Source organism: Botryllus schlosseri, chromosome 3 (genome assembly GCF_051294905.1).
Source record: "Botryllus schlosseri isolate E-star chromosome 3, Bs_hap1, whole genome shotgun sequence".
In the NCBI taxonomy this organism is placed as follows: Eukaryota; Metazoa; Chordata; class Ascidiacea; order Stolidobranchia; family Styelidae; genus Botryllus; species Botryllus schlosseri.
In genome coordinates this window covers 12,755,758-12,777,143 of record NC_137238.1, presented here as the reverse complement: position 1 = coordinate 12,777,143, position 21,386 = coordinate 12,755,758, and the positions used below count along the sequence as shown (strand labels likewise).

The window sequence follows — 21,386 nt, the reverse complement described above, 5'->3', positions numbered from 1 at the left end:
GTCTGAACTTTAAACTGTTACGTTATGAGTTTCAAATCGTAATTCGTAAACTAATACAATCAGTGCACGTGGTTATCGGTCATCATCACTCACAAACGATTTTATGTCAAGCCATGAAAGATGCGGCTGAAGGCCGACATTCCAACAAGATTTGAACACCTAAATTTTTATTTACTAAAGCCAACCGTGAGCCGGTATTTTTAGTTTATGGTGAGCACTGAGCAGGTCTCCGTGTTTAAGGAATATAATTTGAGTCGGCATTATGGCAAAAATCATGTAGTGAATAGATACAATCGGCTGATATGCGGGCCTGCCAGCAAACGCAGCAAAACCACAAGGCTATTTTACCAAGTCACGAAGAGCTAGGGTTGCGGCCTAATATTAACGCATCCACTTAGCGACATGTGTTCACAATGTAATTCACTGCTTTCAATTTCGAAATAAAATGCACGCTGCAGAACGTAGTCTAACTCAAAACATTTATCTCGGCCCGCCATCGTATTTCTGCTTCACGTTTGTCCCGCCGGGACAATAATTGCCCCAGTGTATGACGCATGCATAAACTTGTTCAAAATATTACGTAACACGGTATCTATAAAAACAACTGTTTTGAGCAAAAATATGCATTGAGTCTTATTCCTGGAGAAATCGTCATTCAGCCAGGTAATTGAGTAAACCAGGGGCCAAATGAGAAGTAGAAAATACGTAGGCGGGCCGAGTGAAAATTTTTAAATATAGTCTGTAGTGCATTTTAATTTTAATTTTTAAATTACATTGGTAATAAATGCTGCTCAGTGAATGTGTTGATGTGAGGCAATGAGAAAGTGACGGTTGATTAAAAAACTCTATTACCCGTCATGATTCGAAACAATATTAAACATGATACATTTTTAACTCTCTGCAACCCCTATCCACGTTTTTCTATTCAGACTCTAAAATGGTGGTTCTCAACCTTTTTTAGGCACGCCTTTCTTTATGATAGTGACAAATTTTGCGACCCCCATTTCATGATTTATACAAAATATTAAACAGGGCAACCAGAATGCTAGCAATCCCAATGGATAGTTTGATGACATGGAATGTTATGGCTGTTGGTGAGAGAATTCTGAAATATCGAAGTTTGATAATACACAGTGCAATAACTAAAAGCTTGGGAAAATCACGCGAAGCGCGAAAAAGATTTCCATCTAACTTCGTCTTCGCGCCCCCTTCTGATGCCCCCCAGTTCGAAAACCACTACACTACAATGTATATCAGGGGTGTCAAACTCAATTCGGGTCGCGGGCCGGATTCAGACCTTCAAACGTCTCGCGGGCCGGATCAGTAAAATGTGCTTCAACACACATAAAATGAAGTTACTGTTTTATTGCATACACATACAGTTTACTGAGTAAACATACTCACGTTAGGGGGATACGCTACCCCTCGAACGGCAAGACTTTCAAAAATTATTTGTTTTTGATATTTGTTCTGTTTGATGTCATATTCCCCGCACCTAAACCTTCTGATGATCGGATAAGTGTGTTCTGGCGACGGACAGACAAACCGACGGACCTGTGGGGCTCATGCACTTTCGAACCAAAGTCACTACAGCCATACGGAGAAAATAACTTTAAAAACCGAAAGTACGCGAGCCCCGTCCTACTCAGGGTTCGTTAAATCAAATTTTACCATGACGCCCTTTGGATGTGCGATTATCGCCCAAGCCGATCTATTTGATGCGCACTGGGTATCGTGGTATAAATGAAAGCGGTTGAAGAACTGTCACCCACGTTATGGTATTTACGTTGCCACTTGGCTCCAAATTGCAGGAATATGTCTTAATCAATTTTAAAGTTATGGGTATATGACTGATTTTTCACGTCGAATGGTAGATTAGCCCTTTAAATCAATGACACAATCATGTCCACACAAAATGAAGTGGGGTCTATTGGAACAATATTTTTGGAAAATGTACACATATTGACAATTGGACGCAGAACAAAAATCGACCGAAAATGAAATTGAACGAAAGGTAAGGGAGGGTGACCAACCAGATTTGTAGGTCGAACTAACTGCGCTCCCGTATTGCCGCTTACTCTTTGAAACTTGACATCTCTTTTCCTTAACGATCGCCTCAATATTTGGATGCAAATCCTGACTAGCAGCACACTTAACGATGTCGTTAAGATGTTTATTGTTAGCGTAACCGCAACACAGTGGCCATAACAATGACCCGTTGCGACTCTCCGATTGTTCGAACAATGCCGATATTTCAGACTTGGAGGACGGATTCTAGGTGGATCAGTGCCTTATCATTATTTTAATTCATATTTTCGGAATCGGTGCAACAGTAGCTTTCGGTCAGGACCAGATTCAATAATTTCTGCGCTCGGGAAAATAGCTTTTGGATTGCCAGAAATCCTACAGTCGCTTACGCAAAACAATTCTCCACTCCAGCCTCGGCGAAGCGGAACGAAGCTGCAAAATCAATCGTTGCCGTTCCATGTTTAATTTCTATAGTTATATGGTAGACCAGCATGGACGTCATTTTCGCTGATGAATGCATCGAACGGGCGATGATTTAATCCGCGCGATCTGATGAAATTAACGGTTTTCACAACCACACTCATAACATAGTTCATCATGAGAGTTTTGCAGCATAATGCTTCCTGGTGCAAAATACAATGAAAGGAATATACTTCTTGTCCGCCGTTCGCGATACGTACATTACCCCGAAATTTCGTGGCCAAGCCAGTCTTCTTTCCGACCATCGACGGCGCACCGTCAGTAGCCAGGCTGATGGCACGGGACCAGTCTACCCCCTGTCAAGCGCTCCAACGAGTGAGATGAAAATATCACTCGCTGTTGTGGTGTCGGTCATGGGCACGAATTGAAGAAATTCCTCAGTAATTTGTAACGACGGATCGACACCCCTAATAAATATGACCAGTTGGGCAACATATGTGACGTCGATGCTCTCATCGATCGCCACTGAAAATGCGATAAATGATTTAATTCTGTCTTTTAATTCGCTTTCCATGTCATTTGATAGGTCAGCTATTCTATTTTTGCGACCGTGTTTCTTGAACGGCTGATATTGGCAAATGCTTGCCGCTTTTCAGGACACACTACCTACGCAGCCTCCAGCATGCACGTTTTTACCACCTCTCCATCATAATATGGCTTGGATGCCCGAACCAACTCATAAGAAATAAGGTAGCTTGCCATCACAGATCCTTCAGCTATATCTCGGCGGCGGGTAAAAGTGGATTGCTGGATCTTCATGCGGGCCTTAAGTTTTTTTATTTCGTCACTTCGTAACTGTCCTTCAAAATCTCCGAATTTATTTTTATGGTGAGCTCGTAGTGGCGTCGAATATTATATTCTTTGAGGACAGAAACTTGCTGATTACAACCAAGCATACTGGTCTCGCGTCCACCTCTATGAATAAAAAACTTTCGGTCCATTTTTGTTTGAATATTCGGCACTCGGTGTCCACTCTTCTAATTTTCCCCATTTTCGGAATGTGGATTTCCTTGCCACGAATATCGTGATATAATAGTAACTGGGTCGGTTAGGAATATGACTGTCGTTATGTCGTTACAATCTCCAGTGCCCCACGGCGAGATAAGAGCTCGCAAACTAACAAAGTGTAATTTCATTCGGTCGTCACTTAATTGTGACTATTACCAGCGAGATGCGTATCATATTACCACCCGGCAGATGCCAGTCACTCAAATTTGCGTACAACTGTGTACTGTTCATTCCTGCCGATTAGCAGCATTCATACGTAACAATTGAGAGCAACGCGCTACAACGCATTTGACTGATTGCTTTCGTCATGTTATATAATAAATACAAAGCACTGCTAAAACTGAGCAATCTGGGCATGCTTATTTTTCAATTATCCAGAAATGGTCTCGCGGGCCGGATGAAATGGCCTCGCGGGCCGGATGCGGCCCGCGGGCCGTATGTTTGACACCCCTGATGTATATGCAATAGCACAAAGATTATATTCTTGGTCGCTGCCTTCCGAGCAGTGTGCAGCTTAAATAGCCTTGATGTTGAGCGAAGCTTGCAGTTTTTCTGAACTGCGCCGTCCCTTGACCGAGTGTTTCGAGTTTTTCTCATAATACCGACTTTAAAAATAATCCCTAATCTCGGCGACATGCTCAGCAAAAGCTAAAAGGGCGGGTTTACCCCTGACTCCAGCATACAAATATTTAGTGCTCTGCTACTCTAGACCTTTGACTTTCAGTTTTCGGATTTCTGTTTTGACATTTCCGTTGATCATTTAGGGGTGATAGTTGCCGCACCCCAAACCCTTCAATTGAGGGGGGGCGAGCTCGAAGGGGGCCCAGGATTATTTCGTGAATTAGCATAAATTATGGAGTATTTTTTGAAAATTTATGCAACTTTTTCAAAAAATTTTCACGCTAAACGCGATTTCAAGTTGGCCAGTATCTTGATTTTAGGGTACCCTTCCCCCAAGTTAAAATACGCACGGGCGTATCGGCGTTGGCCATTACTGCGCCACGATGCACCAAGACATATACAGTTTTAAGCCATGTAACATGCGACTCCAAGAAGTGTGCCAGAACGATCGGCAGCGAGAAAACCTTGTCCGAAAAGGGCTGCCCTTATGCTGACCGAAAACTTCGTTATATATACAAAATACATATAGGTTTAATTGTCCATAGGCGCCTAAATGACTGGCGCCGAATGTTCCTGTCTTGGCAATCTGAACCTCACAAGACAAATACTATCCCGCAGGGAAAAATTATATGCCAGTGAAGAAATACCAATTTGAAATCGTGTGCGTCTTTTAGTTTAGCAGCCTACTTTTGGGTGATTCTATATTTTTTGATATACCAGACAGGAGGTCACGAAATAACATCATGTTATGGAGTCATACCAACGGGCGATACAGTTTTCAAGACACCTCACTCGTGTCCACCGGAAAATCTGATTACGTGAGCAGAGAGGACAAGAAATTGATAGAAATATATATATGCGATTCCCCTTGTTATTGACCGATTTTATCATGAATTATCGAAAACTTTCGCGCTGTAGCCCAAAGTAGATGGAAAGTAGCGGTCAACAGCATACAGCCTTAGGGGGGTCTGGGGGGCTTTTGTCCCCATAAGTTCGGTTAATCCTCATATTGGGGGCCCAAGAACAACGTTTTTTTTTTTGGGGGGGGGGCTGACAAAGTGCTGTTACGGCCCTGGTTGATAGATATGATGAGTCAAATAGTAATCGCGAGCACTGGTTGACTTGTTTTACGAATTAGGGAATTGGAAGCGTATCACGTAACAATTTGAAACACATTCCGAATAATGCGTAATGTGACAATGGCGTCAAAGAAGGTTTGAACTAAGCTATATAGAAATAGTGACTTTAATTGCTACTCATACCTTGCCACATTGCCTTTGTTTTGATCTGGATTACGCATGCGAGGTGCGTAGGCAACGTAACCGTGTCATATTAATAAACAGGCTTCAAAGTAAACCAATTTCTTGTTCAGTTGATACAGCCTACGGTTGTAGTCGTTCAAAATGCAAGTTTTGTGTCTTGAATTCCAAGCAACCTTTCGCCGGCCGCAAAAAATAGCTTCGTGGGCCGCACTTTGCCCAGGTTTGGAATAGACCATGCTCCATGATATTCTGGTTTTTACTGACTTTGCTGCATTGATATGTACCAGTGTCTCCCAACTATCCCGAGCTTATTGCTGAATCCTGACAGGGTCATTTATACATTGATCTGATTTACCACGAATGGATAAAATCTCATCTCAGTTGTTTAAATATTCCCCAATTGTGATGTAATATTGTGTAGCGCAGTAACGAAGTTTCGCACCTCGCTATGTAATAAGCGATGACATACTTAGTAATTTTCATTGCATAAAATGAACCACACTTTTTGGTCATTTTGCCGCCTGTTGAATATATCCGTTGATGGACAAGACCGGCATTTGTCAAGTTTTCCGGGGTACAGCTGATTGAATAGAACAGTGGTTCCCAAACTGTGGGTCATATGGGCAAGTAGTATAGTTCTCCGAAACAGTTTCAATGTTATACTGTAGTCTAGATATTATGCGATTTGTTTTGAAAAAAATAATATTTGCCAAGCGATAATTATTCCGCAAAAAGGTCATCGTCTGCTAATAATTAGTTTTAAACTACTGTTTGTGAGTATATAACTATAGCTTGGGTATTATGGATACAAGCCACGTGACTGCACGGCTGTTCACTCAGATAACAACCGCAAGTTATGGTTCCTTCGCATACAGACACAGTTATATTATAGCTATCGCCCTGATTACGAAAATGTGAATTTAAATCTGGCTTGGATACACTGGAACAAACCAAAATCTTCCGCAAATTGGGAAATGGTCATCCTTTCGAAAAATCGTATCCTCGCGATATAATTTCCGGGCATTTCCAGTGCACTGACAGGACTTCGGCATTCATTTACAATGGGGTGAACACGCCTATAGTTATTCTACTCGCCGGTGTTCGTGTCTGCACAATCGCTCATAGGCAGACTTGAATGTTGGCGTTGGAGTTTGACTTTCATGCAGCAAACGAAAATTTTCATTTTAATGTGCGTTGATATGGGATGGTTTTGATTGTTCTAACAAACTGGAGAAACTAGCAAATACTGTAGGCCAGGGGTGTCAAACATACGGCCCGCGGGCCGCATCCGGCCCGCGAGGCCATTTCATCCGGCCCGCGAGACCATTTCTGGATAATTGAAAAATAAGCATGCCCAGATTGCTCAGTTTTAGCAGTGCTTTGTATTTATTATATAACATGACGAAAGCAATCAGTCAAATGCGTTGTAGCGCGTTGCTCTCAATTGTTACGTATGAATGCTGCTAATCGGCAGGAATGAACAGTACACAGTTGTACGCAAATTTGAGTGACTGGCATCTGCCGGGTGGTAATATGATACGCATCTCGCTGGTAATAGTCACAATTAAGTGACGACCGAATGAAATTACACTTTGTTAGTTTGCGAGCTCTTATCTCGCCGTGGGGCACTGGAGATTGTAACGACATAACGACAGTCATATTCCTAACCGACCCAGTTACTATTATATCACGATATTCGTGGCAAGGAAATCCACATTCCGAAAATGGGGAAAATTAGAAGAGTGGACACCGAGTGCCGAATATTCAAACAAAAATGGACCGAAAGTTTTTTATTCATAGAGGTGGACGCGAGACCAGTATGCTTGGTTGTAATCAGCAAGTTTCTGTCCTCAAAGAATATAATATTCGACGCCACTACGAGCTCACCATAAAAATAAATTCGGAGATTTTGAAGGACAGTTACGAAGTGACGAAATAAAAAAAACTTAAGGCCCGCATGAAGATCCAGCAATCCACTTTTACCCGCCGCCGAGATATAGCTGAAGGATCTGTGATGGCAAGCTACCTTATTTCTTATGAGTTGGTTCGGGCATCCAAGCCATATTATGATGGAGAGGTGGTAAAAACGTGCATGCTGGAGGCTGCGTAGGTAGTGTGTCCTGAAAAGCGGCAAGCATTTGCCAATATCAGCCGTTCAAGAAACACGGTCGCAAAAATAGAATAGCTGACCTATCAAATGACATGGAAAGCGAATTAAAAGACAGAATTAAATCATTTATCGCATTTTCAGTGGCGATCGATGAGAGCATCGACGTCACATATGTTGCCCAACTGGTCATATTTATTAGGGGTGTCGATCCGTCGTTACAAATTACTGAGGAATTTCTTCAATTCGTGCCCATGACCGACACCACAACAGCGAGTGATATTTTCATCTCACTCGTTGGAGCGCTTGACAGGGGGTAGACTGGTCCCGTGCCATCAGCCTGGCTACTGACGGTGCGCCGTCGATGGTCGGAAAGAAGACTGGCTTGGCCACGAAATTTCGGGGTAATGTACGTATCGCGAACGGCGGACAAGAAGTATATTCCTTTCATTGTATTTTGCACCAGGAAGCATTATGCTGCAAAACTCTCATGATGAACTATGTTATGAGTGTGGTTGTGAAAACCGTTAATTTCATCAGATCGCGCGGATTAAATCATCGCCCGTTCGATGCATTCATCAGCGAAAATGACGTCCATGCTGGTCTACCATATAACTATAGAAATTAAACATGGAACGGCAACGATTGATTTTGCAGCTTCGTTCCGCTTCGCCGAGGCTGGAGTGGAGAATTGTTTTGCGTAAGCGACTGTAGGATTTCTGGCAATCCAAAAGCTATTTTCCCGAGCGCAGAAATTATTGAATCTGGTCCTGACCGAAAGCTACTGTTGCACCGATTCCGAAAATATGAATTAAAATAATGATAAGGCACTGATCCACCTAGAATCCGTCCTCCAAGTCTGAAATATCGGCATTGTTCGAACAATCGGAGAGTCGCAACGGGTCATTGTTATGGCCACTGTGTTGCGGTTACGCTAACAATAAACATCTTAACGACATCGTTAAGTGTGCTGCTAGTCAGGATTTGCATCCAAATATTGAGGCGATCGTTAAGGAAAAGAGATGTCAAGTTTCAAAGAGTAAGCGGCAATACGGGAGCGCAGTTAGTTCGACCTACAAATCTGGTTGGTCACCCTCCCTTACCTTTCGTTCAATTTCATTTTCGGTCGATTTTTGTTCTGCGTCCAATTGTCAATATGTGTACATTTTCCAAAAATATTGTTCCAATAGACCCCACTTCATTTTGTGTGGACATGATTGTGTCATTGATTTAAAGGGCTAATCTACCATTCGACGTGAAAAATCAGTCATATACCCATAACTTTAAAATTGATTAAGACATATTCCTGCAATTTGGAGCCAAGTGGCAACGTAAATACCATAACGTGGGTGACAGTTCTTCAACCGCTTTCATTTATACCACGATACCCAGTGCGCATCAAATAGATCGGCTTGGGCGATAATCGCACATCCAAAGGGCGTCATGGTAAAATTTGATTTAACGAACCCTGAGTAGGACGGGGCTCGCGTACTTTCGGTTTTTAAAGTTATTTTCTCCGTATGGCTGTAGTGACTTTGGTTCGAAAGTGCATGAGCCCCACAGGTCCGTCGGTTTGTCTGTCCGTCGCCAGAACACACTTATCCGATCATCAGAAGGTTTAGGTGCGGGGAATATGACATCAAACAGAACAAATATCAAAAACAAATAATTTTTGAAAGTCTTGCCGTTCGAGGGGTAGCGTATCCCCCTAACGTGAGTATGTTTACTCAGTAAACTGTATGTGTATGCAATAAAACAGTAACTTCATTTTATGTGTGTTGAAGCACATTTTACTGATCCGGCCCGCGAGACGTTTGAAGGTCTGAATCCGGCCCGCGACCCGAATTGAGTTTGACACCCCTGCTGTAGGCTAATATGAGAAAAGATTGAGTGCTAGAAATGAGCTGATTCGAGTGACGCTTATTTTTCTTTCTTCCAGCTTCACCAAATGATTACGGAAAACCTTCTGATGACATTACTCACAGAAACGATCCTGCAGTTGGTGAAGGTATTGGTATTGCTAAATGACCATGAATATTTTCTGTAAAAATCATTCGATAATATTCATGTAATATATGCCCATATTCATATTATATTCACATTCTGTTCTTTATTGCCTGATATGTTTGTGTAAATGTAAAGTGCATACGAAGGTGCGACGCAAAAGACGTTAATGCGAAAAGTGTCACTATTTGTCTTTCAGAAGAATCACGAAATTCTACAGACTGTTACAGAAATCCATCAGTTTCAACTCCTGGCGATTCCGACATAGGTATGATATTTTGAGGACTTCTTTGCTGTTAAGTTTTAGTAAAATTTTCTCAATAAATTTCGCGGAATGTCTAATTTTTACTTATCAAAAAAACTTCAGAACCTTAGCTTCGATATCGCAGTTGCAATCAAGGCGATGCAACACATCTTTGTCAATTATAAAGAAAGGCAACGCGATTCTCACAAATTGTCATGTGGGGAATTGCGACCGACAGATAACAAAGTTACCATGGTTCATGGTACAAGTTTTACATTCGCCACTTGCTATATTCATTATAAGTATATAACAACTCCAACAGTTTAGTACTTGAGAGCTGGTGCCACATAATAAAATAAAAGCAGCACAATTAGAGAACGCAGGTGAACGAATCCAGCATCAAGAAAGACTTCCTCGACTACAATCAAAATATATTATAAGTTACTTGGAGATAAAGTCTCAAAGAAAGTGTATAGCGGATTCTTTTACCTGTAATTTGGCAGAGAAAACCCAAATAAGTGGTCGTGTCTAATTTAGATGAGTGCCTAACCACTTATTCACCTCGCTGGTCTCTCGCAATCATAGTTTGGTCCATCCCTGTGGATTCAACAAGTTGGTTGTAATCAAACATCCATCTCGTTCAGATAACATCTGGTCTGAAGTATAAAATGTGATATGACACGGCACGGCTCTTCAAGTCCTTTTGGACCTAATCTAATTTTTCGGTTGTCCTGTTTTGGGGTCCATTACGATGGCAACCTTGCATATAGGCTCGGCTCATCAACTATAGTTATAACTATGCTGATGGCGTAGCTGAAGTAGCTAGCGCACATTCAGATATCAAGGGTATTATTTGATCCTAATGGCTTACAGCTGTACTGGTACATTGGCCCTTGGTTACAATTGTCCCCGGTCGCCCTAACTTATAATTCTCAAGCATGAAATCGACTTGACGTTTTAATGATTGCTGCACATTATATTCTGTGAACTTCAAACTGCTTGTATCCCCAAAACAATACCAGCCGTGATTATGACTATGATCACTACTAATGATTATTACGCAAGTACATCATCGATAAATCTAGTCATCACGATCGTAAAAAGGGTACTTTTGCAAAGGATATTGGGGAGAATTGTGCTGTACAGAGTTAGTAAATCATCGTCCAAAGACGTCCTTCGTTGTTCTGAATTCTAATTTACCATAGAGACATTAGACATACTATGGTGGTAAATAACATTAGCATTATATTACTGATTTGAAATATATACTTTCACCAATCATTCCGTTGTAAATTGTACATGACAAACAAATGAATGAATTTCGAAATCTCCTTTTTTTCAGGTGATTTATCGGAGACGATAGTCATATTATTCCCATTCATGTATATTGGGGAGGGTAAAACTGTTCTCAAAGGAAAATGTACAGCGAAAAACATAGATCTGGCAATCAAAGTGCTTCATCAAAGTGACGAAGCTGTGAGAGAGGCCAAGCTACTTTTGACACTGAATCATGAGAACCTTGTCACAGTTTATGATGTCAGTAAGAAAAAGGGTACAATTCCAGAAATATGTATCGCAATGGAACTTTGCCCAGAAAACTTGTCTGACTATGTTAAACATAACCAGGGAAAACCATTCAATTTCGGGAAATCGTATAACTTCTCCAAGCAGCTAGTCACAGCTGTCCTCTATCTACATGACAATCACATAGTTCATCGTGACCTCAAGCCACGTAACATTCTCATCTCAAATTGCGGTGAAAAAATAAAAGTCACGGACATGGGATTGAGTAGAACGGTGGACTTTGGCGAAACCTCGTGTGAAGTGACTCATATATCAGCCGGAACACATGGATTCAAAGCTCCCGAGACATATGTCAAAGAGAAGACAACATCGGGTATGGAAAGGAACACCACCGCTGAAAAAAGAGATGTGACCGTTTCATTTAAGACTGACATCTTTCCACTTGGCATCAACATCTACTTCATTTTCTCAAATGGAAAGCATCCATATGGTGACGATGGTATTTGTTGTGTCGTCAAAATTATGGAACGTAAAGAGCCCTCTCTGACTGATATCCCAAAATTTGAAAAACCTTTTTCGGAGAAGCAGGATCAACTTCTAATGTTGATTAAAGCAATGCTAAATAACACCCGTGAAGAAAGACCTACTTCCAGAGAAGTACTCGAAAACAAATTTTTTCAAGGTAAGTTTACGGATTACCGCATTCTGATTTTCATTATGGTTGCTTGTTGATATGTAAAGTCGCAGCATTGATCCAATCAATGTCATTTTTATACTATGAGCGTTATTAAGTGTATTGTTTAATCTGTTTTTCATACCAGAAACGTATAGTGCTGGTCTTGAAAGCTCAAAATCTGTCAAATTCGAATTCCGAAACCATCGTTATTGTGAGGGATTGTCCGAAACCGCGAAAGGTTCTGGTTCACGTGAACGCGAATCATTTGAAATGTTTTGTATGAACGCGAACGGGAACACGAACCTATTTCGTCACGTGACGTAATATTGTCAATCAAAATTCTACATTTGCGTGGTTGAGTAATGCATGAATAGCCTATACACGATACCATTCGACGACTCAGACCACATTATGCCAGGTAAGTTAGTAGTATATATGATCGCTCGCATGACGCGCTTTTTTGCATGGGGCTCTTATGGGTGCGGCGGTGACTCGTATTGAAAACCCGGGGTGGTGACTCGTACTTTCAGACCCCCCTCTCAGCCGTGATTCGTAATGGGTTCTTATGGACGCGGACGTGATTCGTACTTTCGGGTATAGGCTGCGGTGCTGACTCGTATTGAAATCTCGTGGTTGTGATTCGTACTTTCGGGTATAGGCTGCGGCGGTGATTCGTATTGAAATACTCGTGTTGGTGAGTCGTATTTTCAGGTATAGGCGGCGTTGGTGAGTCGTATTTTCAGGTATAGGCTGCGGCGGTGATTCGTCTGTCATGTATTCTTACAGGGTCTCTACTGATTCACCATGTGTTCTTATGGGCGTGGCGGTGATTCGTACTTTCGGTATTGACTGCGGGTGGCATGTCGTACTTTTAGCAAAAAAAAGGTGTGAAATAGTTTGCTAAATCTAGGAATCACTTGCTTGGTAATATTTTGGTAATTAGTTTGCCACAGAGCCGACGTAGACGGCGATTCAAATACCTACAATAGCCGCGTTCACATACTAACACTTCAAAAAGGTGTGAAATATTTGTAAAATCCTACGATCGCCCACAAGATAACACCTCAGACATAACCATCTTTCGCGACTTGGTGTTACAGGCATACCGATCGCTCACGCGGTGAAATTTTAGTAATCAGTTTGTCACAGAACTTGATTTCGCTGGTAATATTTAACAAGTAACGACTAACAGAACCGCCAGTGTCGGTAACTTGAATAGCAACAAATTGCCACTTATTTCCGTCCTAACCCTAATCTTTTGTACGGTTACCGCATACTCAAATAGGCGTGAAATAATTGTAAAATCATACGATCACTGACAAGGGTAACGAATAACAGAACCACAACGGCGGCGACTTAAATACTATCAAACTGTCAATTGTTGGTATAACTCGAATCTTTTTAAGAGTCTAATCCTTTTGAAACTGAATATTACTTGACTTGACCAACTTTCAACTCCGTTTCCGGATCATTCACACATTCCACGTCGCTGTTTTAACACTTATAGAATCAATACCAACTATCTCTAACCCGAAAATATTCAATCATTTTGGTAATTTGCCAACTTTAAATCCGTTCGTCAGATGTACCACAGGTAAACTGAGATAATCAAAAATGAAATATTTGAACTTTGACATAGTGTGAATTGAAATAGATTGACAATCATGACTACCAACTTTCAACCCACCCATATTTCGAAATTATACGCACATTGATTTGAAACAAGTAATGAAACCGTACAACTGTATTCGCGAGTTGGTTTTCCGTTTGTCAGTTTCAGTAAATACTATCGCGATATTTTAATGTGTTACTACACAAAATAGAGTCAATTAATGAAATATTGCCCGTTGTTGAAAACATTTCCAGCTTGACAACCGCTTGCACATAACGCGATCGAGTTGCAATGCGATGAGTTGAATCGAAATATTTCAACCTACTTTGTCATATCGCGATTTGAAGTAGGATTGCCAGACAGGCTGGGTAAACTTTCACTCCGTTGTATTTCAGATTAATTTATTCACACGACCACCATCGCTGTCTTCGCATTTACACAAGCGCCCACTGTTCCCGCTCGCAACTTCGGTACGACATTTCAGCTTGTCACAATAACTGATTATTCACATATTGATTTGGAGCTAAAGAAATCTTGAACAAGTTATCTGGTTATGTTTTGTTGTAATTGAGTGTACGGAAATAGTATCACGTCTCGACATCTTACCATCTTACCATATTCAAAGAGTCAACCACAAAAACATTATCAAGTAAATCCGTTTGTAACTTACCCAACCAACTCAAACAGTATCAGTATGAAAAGCAGCCAAACATACACGAGTCCATACCAACACTAAAACCTAAAATCCATAACAAGTTCGGTTGTATTCATATCCCTACGACACATCTTTTTTATTCAACTTTAAAAGTCGTTACTATTCTGTAAGATAAGAGGAATTACTACGCGGTATATTCTGCAAGACAAAGTATTATTACTCGATATATTTTGTAAGACAGGTGACTTGAGATTAACATGTGTTTTGAATATACGACATTTGAAAGTCTGACCAACATAATTAAGAATTCATTTCTTACGATCAAACGCCGGTGTTACATTGAAAGTTATCATACTGTAAATATAAGGATTGACACAGTGATTTGACATATGACGTATATTTGTAATGCTCGACCATGACTTGAATATTGAATTATTCACGGTAATTAGACTCGGTGTTTTGGTAAAGGTTATTATGACAGCAACCAACTTTTCACTACCATGGTTATTAAAACATCAATTTGTAAAACTATGCGTGTCTGAAATGTTCTTGATTGGAAAATTATTCAACCTTGGTACAAACCGCGCAGTGTATTTGGGATATCAGGAAATATTATTGGTATGACATTGTTATCGGGTGTGATGACATTCGATCTGCATCAAAATTACCGGCTATGATAATGTCTGTGGATCAAAGGCTTACTCCCCGATGTTTGTATACCAACACATTGCACGCAATGTCACACACCTCCATTTACGCGTATTCTGGTGTGGGCAAACAAGCGCGACGTATGTCTGGATGGTATTTTTTCGTGGAAACACAGGGTGTAACATGTTTACTTTGAATATTGTTCATTGGTTTATCGATTCAGAGTTGATATCCGGATCCGGTTACATACTTTATCAGGGTTTCCGATTTCAAACTGAATGTCGAGACATACATTGACCAATAAAGACACAATATAGTAAACATGCGGGGGAAAACTCGACCTGGAATTGTTATCGCGATGGGTGACATAAATCCAACCGTTTTCCGAACACCGTTATCCACATACCAACCATCGTCGAGGAGGTGTTTTATTCAGACATTTTGACTCTGGAAAATCCAAAGCACGAACCCGGACATCACAGAACTATCGAAGCCTATTGTCCAATTTTCCAAAACACGCATTTCGGTGTACAAGAGCATATTGTATGTGGTTAACCGATGATATTGATGTGATACGACTGTTGGGGGGTATACTCTGAAACCGGTAGTCTGTGTATATTTCCGTCACTGTTCGTTGTAATCGATTTCAAACTCTCGTCAATACGACAAATACCAAATTGTCAGGTGTGTTTGTCAGATTTCAAAATGAAAATGGTTTTGTTACTCTAGGAAAAGCTAGATGACCAAGAGAAAATGTATTGTTACACTGGGTAAACGCCAGATCTCCAAAGGAAAATGATATTTTTACTGAGGTAAACGACGACCCGCCAAGTGAAAATGGTTTCTTGTTCAGGGAAAAAAAAATATTTCCAAGTGAAAATGGTTTGTTGTTGAGGGAAAAAATATATTTCCAAGTGAAAAAGGTTTGTTGCTCAGGGAAAAAAATATATTTCCAAGTGAAAAAGGTTTGTTGCTCAGAGAAAAAATATATTTCCAGGTGAAAAAGGTTTGTTACCCAGGGAAAAATAGATTTCCAGGTGAAAAAGGTTTGTTACCCAGGGAAAAAATAGATTTCCAAAGGAAAAGGGGTTTGTTACTCTAGGAAACGATAGACCCTCAAGTGAAAATGGTTTCTTACTCTGAGTAAACGATAAATCTCCAAAGGACAATGGTGTTTTTACTCAGGTAACGGCTGACCTCCGGGTGAAAATGGTAATTTTACTTGGGTAGGTATCGTATGTTTAGTGTCGTTGGTATTGTTAAACGTTTTCGCCGGTATTTCGTTAGCGTAATATTACGAGTGTGAAAAGGATTTGCACGCCCTGTGCAGAGTATCTCGATAGTAAACATATTTTTCGCGTGACGAAACAAGATCGCTGTTTAAATGTTAATGCTTGCATTTCGATTACCGAGTTGCTGTACAATAGAGATGGCTCTACATTAGACCGTGCTGTGTACTTCGATTAAAACCACAAGACCGCATGTAAATCTATTCGCACAACTCGATGATGTTGATATAGAGTTACTAAAATTAATTATTATCTATTTTAACAACATAAAAATAACAATTCATGTCGTAGTAAGTAAGTTTCTTGAACTCGTGCTTGATGAAAACGAATGGTGACAAGTATGCTTTTGTGTTTGAGTGAAAAATAATTATTTAGAGTAGTGACAGTTTGTGACCAACGAATGCAAATTGATCATGATATTACAATATACGCTTTCGTCAACATAACGACTTGGCGCAGGAGAAACACTTTCACGTTTTTTCAATAACTGGATTCTCGAGACTTGTTACTTGTACCATGTACCGTTGGTGACTATAACGGCCATTTTGTATGATAGTACGTTTAGCTGTTTTGTTGCTAGGGCAATCACTTGATGACTCAGCACTTTTTGTTAGCAAAGTAAATTGTTTTGTGCGTTAGATTTGTGGAAAGTAAGTCGAATACATACTCTTTTGTGGAAGTAACTGTATTACTGCGATATCATTGGTAGGTCTCTCAAGCAGTCACCGTGATTTTAACTTTGAAAGATGTCGCGATGTCGGTATAGTGTTTACTAAAAGTCAAACTCGGGTGGATATCATGAATGTGTAGGACTCACGATATACATTGTACACATACAACTTTGAAGATCTTCTTGGAGGTAGAAAACTTCAATATACAATTGAATAGTATATTCATACAACTTTGTTACAAGAACTATGATATTTCTGTAAGTACTATAGTTGTGTGTTGGATTATTTGAATATTTAGATGCGTGACCATTCGTGTAAAAAACGATATCAAAACATTTTGTAGAGTCTGACCAACCATTCCGCAGTTTAGTATAGTATGGGAATATCAAGTGGAGTATTTTGTGTGATGTAAATATCGTTGATATTGTGATCTGAAAAAGTCGCGCGGGTATCAGTCGTATCATACAAAGTAACTAGTTGACACAAACAAAATATTGAATGAAGACTCGTCTGTTGTTTTCATAAGTCAAGAGAGTGAAAATTGTTTTTGTTACACTAAATTATTTTCCGCTACACTAGCGTAGTTTGTATCTAGAAAAAACGATACACACCGACGACGTGATGATGGTCAATATCGTTATGTAAAGAATGAGTAAATCCTCTTCCATGTTGGTGTGATTTAAGTCGATAGCATGTTACACATAACCATCATTTGTATTGTGTGTGATATTGTGAAGATGATACCGCAACAACACAACAAGTAATATTTTGTATCGGGTGTTTGCGCTTTAGGAAGACCGGAGTGTGTGATATTTTGGATATGTGTGCTCGGTTGAAACTAGGGTTGTTCTTGGGTCTTGTGTCGGACAAATCAGAACTATGTCTAGAATTCAAGCATACGTCCAAGTAAGTTCTTTAGTGACTATGACTACATCTACTTTGAGGAAAGGAAATGGATACCATACTAATGAACAAAAAGTGCAAACTGGTTTTATCAGATTTAGGTGTAGGACATCTTTTCGTTGATTTCTTTATCGGAGTGTGTTTTACAAATATTTCTAGTACACCTAACTATAGGACGCATTTAGCAAACGTCGTACAAATTGTTTATGTGACGGCAACGACTTTGAGTGACTTGGTTTCGATCCTTTTTGTAAAAGATTGTCGGACAATGGTGTTATACTTTTCTGTAATGATTGAGGTACGTGAACAAGTTTCCAATCAACTATTAATCGGACGTACGACTTTGGTTTAACAATTCGTAATATGTCTAAAATGCTTGCTGGTATCATAAGACACAAATCGAAATGCATATCAATCAAGACCTTTGCATGCTCTGAGTTTTGTGGTGGCATTTATTTCGCCGATAGAAATGAACTTGTATCGATAGTAACGCGAAACGTGTTTATCATTTTCGGTGTTGATTGTGTTCATGATTTCTTTGTCGGTATGCACTCTACAAATAATTTCTGCATACTGAGTTGGGATGCGTTTGGTGAATATCATACAAACTGTTTTTGTGGTGGTAATGACTTTCAGCGGTTTGGTTTTTATGATTATAATTACTTTAGAATATTCATATGATAATGTATGATCACTAGCACCAATACAATCACATTTTGTAGATTTCAGTGTAGCACATATTTTGATTTTATTATTGCCGTGAGTTTTGTCTAGTAGAATAGGTTGCAGCCAGTAATGATATTCCAAATTGCTCTTGTGCTGATCAAGGTCTTAGAGTGTAACCTTGTAATTTTTTACATTTAGCAAGTACAACGACGAGTCACGAATTAAGTATTGTTCACCCGCTTCTACTGGTACTCGATACCTAAAGCAGACATGGGGTAATCGTGATTAGTAATCGTAATCGATTACGACGATTACAGCATTTTCAAGTAATCGTAATCGCAATCGATTACATTCGAAAAAAATCCAAAGTAATCGTAATCGTAATCGACTACATCACATATCTAATCGATTTCTTTGTGAAAGAACGATTACTTTTATTTGTACAAAGACTATGACATAGCGTGAACAAGAGATATTATACCAGGTTATTGATGATAGCACAAATGTCTGATTTTCAAACGGCAATGCTCATTATTACGTCAGAAGTATTAGCTTTGCTCGTCATTGCGTAAGAAGTATCCACACGTAGTAAATAGATATTCGATGTACATTGTTGTGTGATTGAAAGAACAGTGTAAGCCAGTGGTTCTTAACCTTGCCCCCAGCGCCCCCCAGGGGGCGCTGGCGATGTTGAAGGGGGGCGGAAACGCTCAGGGAGCGATATGGGGGGCGCTGGGCTCAGGGGGGCGGTATGGGGGGCGCTGGAGAAAAATGGCTTCGCAGTAGATGATGTGGTGATAGGACATATCCTTAATGAGTATTCAGAGCAAATTACCACCGAAAACTTCGTTACATATAGCCTTCAAAATACATATAGGTTTAATTGTCCATGGGCGCCTAAATGACTGACACCGAATGTTCCTGTCTTGGAAATCTGAACCCCAGAAGACGAATTCCATCTGGCAGGGAAAAATTATATGTCAGTGAAGAAATACCAATCTGAAATCATGAGCGTCTTTTAGTTTAGTACGATTGGGCGAAAGGGATATTCCTGTTGGGCGATATCCCCGTTGAGCGATTCTATATTTTTTGATATTGCAGACAGGGGGTCACGAAATAACATTATGCAACGAGGTCATACCAACGGGTTCGCCTGCCCGAATATGTTTAATTATTGGTATCGGGCCCTACAGTTTCCAAGAAACCTCACAATGTTCGCTTTAAGTTTTGATGAGTCTGCGCACACTCAACAACTCACTGCGCTGACCCTTGGACAACGGTGCGTAACGACTAAAAAAAGGTAATAACTCCGGATTTGTTGTGCGCAACGTAGATTTTCTGTGCGCAGAGACCGTGTCAGCACTGCGCACGTGCGCAGCTTAGAGGGAACATAGCACCTAACTCAGCTCTACCGGTAAATGTGTTTACGTGAGCAGAGAGAGGATAAAAATTGAACTCAATTTACATGCAATTCCCGATGATATTGACCAATTCAATCATTAATTAGTGAAATTTTTCGCACTTCGCGCGACTAGGGGAGAATAGCTCCCTCAGTAAATGTACACCCGATGTAGATACCTAATAGGCTATCAGCAAATAGCGGAGAGCCTAATGGGGGTCTGGGAGCGAGGTCCCCCGGAAGTTTGGTTTATCACCCGATGGGGGCCCAGGACCAACGTTTTATGTTTGGGGAGGGGGCTGACGAAGTGCTGTTACGGCCCTGGTAACGAATAATTGTACCTGCGGGAACGCCCGAATATGTTTAATTATTAATTAAGTGCCCCTTATTTTCCTATACAACAGCTCACTCAGTGCTACTGGTAAATCTGATTACGTGGGCTGAGAGGATAAAAAGTTTATAGCGACTTATAAATGAAATTACCATGCATTATAGCAAATTTTGGTACCTAGGGCGACCAGGCCACACAAACTTTGCTGACCATCAAAATCACGATATGGGGTTCGTGGGGGCGAAGCCCTCAGAAGTTCGGTTTATCACACTATGGGTGCGCAAGGCAATCGTTTTTAGGGGGTTTGTTGAAGTGCTGTTACGGCCCTCCCTCTTACTCATTGTCTTTATTACATTCCTTACAATATGAAGTTGAGGGGGGCGCTGGAGCACGATAATTTTTGAAAGGGGGCGCTGGACGAAAAAAGGTTAAGAACCACTGGTGTAAGCCATGCTGTATATCAGGTTATCAATACACTCCAGACGCCACTACCTCGCAGCAAGATAATAATCACCACTCTGCCTAGTTTCAAATAGTAACTTATGTATTGATGTTTGGTTACGCTTAGTTAAACGCAGTTTGACCGTTGCTGCTTGGCGAGCAGTAGGCCTATGTAGTATAGGCCCTACGTATGTATTGCACGCAAGCTACACCGGACAAAGATTTGAAATTTTGTACTCGTCAAATAAAACATTACGATGGTTAAAATCAAGAGCTGCTGATATATATCATAACCCAGCTGTTATTTGCCGTTTCTCGTAACGGCAGCTTGCAGTATCTGTATTAAGTGGAAGGTAGAATTTCATGTTCACTTTATCTTATTCTCATATTTCACAATTTTTCTCTCGACATTTTGATCTGTCGCCATAGCCATCCGCTTATACACCATGTTAGCGTGGGTTGTAGGCAATGTTCCCTCTAAGCTGCGCACGTGCGCAAATGCGCAGTGCTGACACGGTCTCTGCGCACAGAAAATCTAAGTTGCGCATTGTTGTCCAAGGGTCTGTGCAATGAGTTGGTGAGTGTGCGCAGACCCGTCAAAAATAAGAGGGAACATTGGTTGTAGGTACAATCAGGACCAAAACAGCAATTCGTCCCTCCCCCTCCCCCATTCCAAACGTTGGTATTGGAAGGGTTGCAACCTAGTCACAATGTTCCGAGTCACAAGTCATTCTCACTTTTATAGTTTTGACTCGTCGAGTCAAGTCGAATCGTTTTCAATTTACCCCCGAGTCAAGTCCGAGCCCAAGTCAGCTAG

The 21,386-nt window shown here is 40.6% G+C and overlaps 1 protein-coding gene across 2 annotated transcripts in view; it reads left to right on the top strand.

Annotated features, from left to right (window-relative positions):
* Positions 1-21,386, top strand: part of LOC145435801 (uncharacterized) — a 51,657-nt gene that overhangs the window by 19,654 nt on the left and 10,617 nt on the right. For both annotated transcript variants that reach the window (XM_080313073.1, XM_080313074.1), the window contains exons 11-13: positions 9,446-9,514; positions 9,710-9,778; positions 11,097-11,960. In XM_080313073.1, the coding sequence (XP_080169199.1) occupies positions 9,446-9,514; positions 9,710-9,778; positions 11,097-11,960 (1,002 nt within the window). The remainder of the gene's footprint in view (positions 1-9,445; positions 9,515-9,709; positions 9,779-11,096; positions 11,961-21,386) is intronic.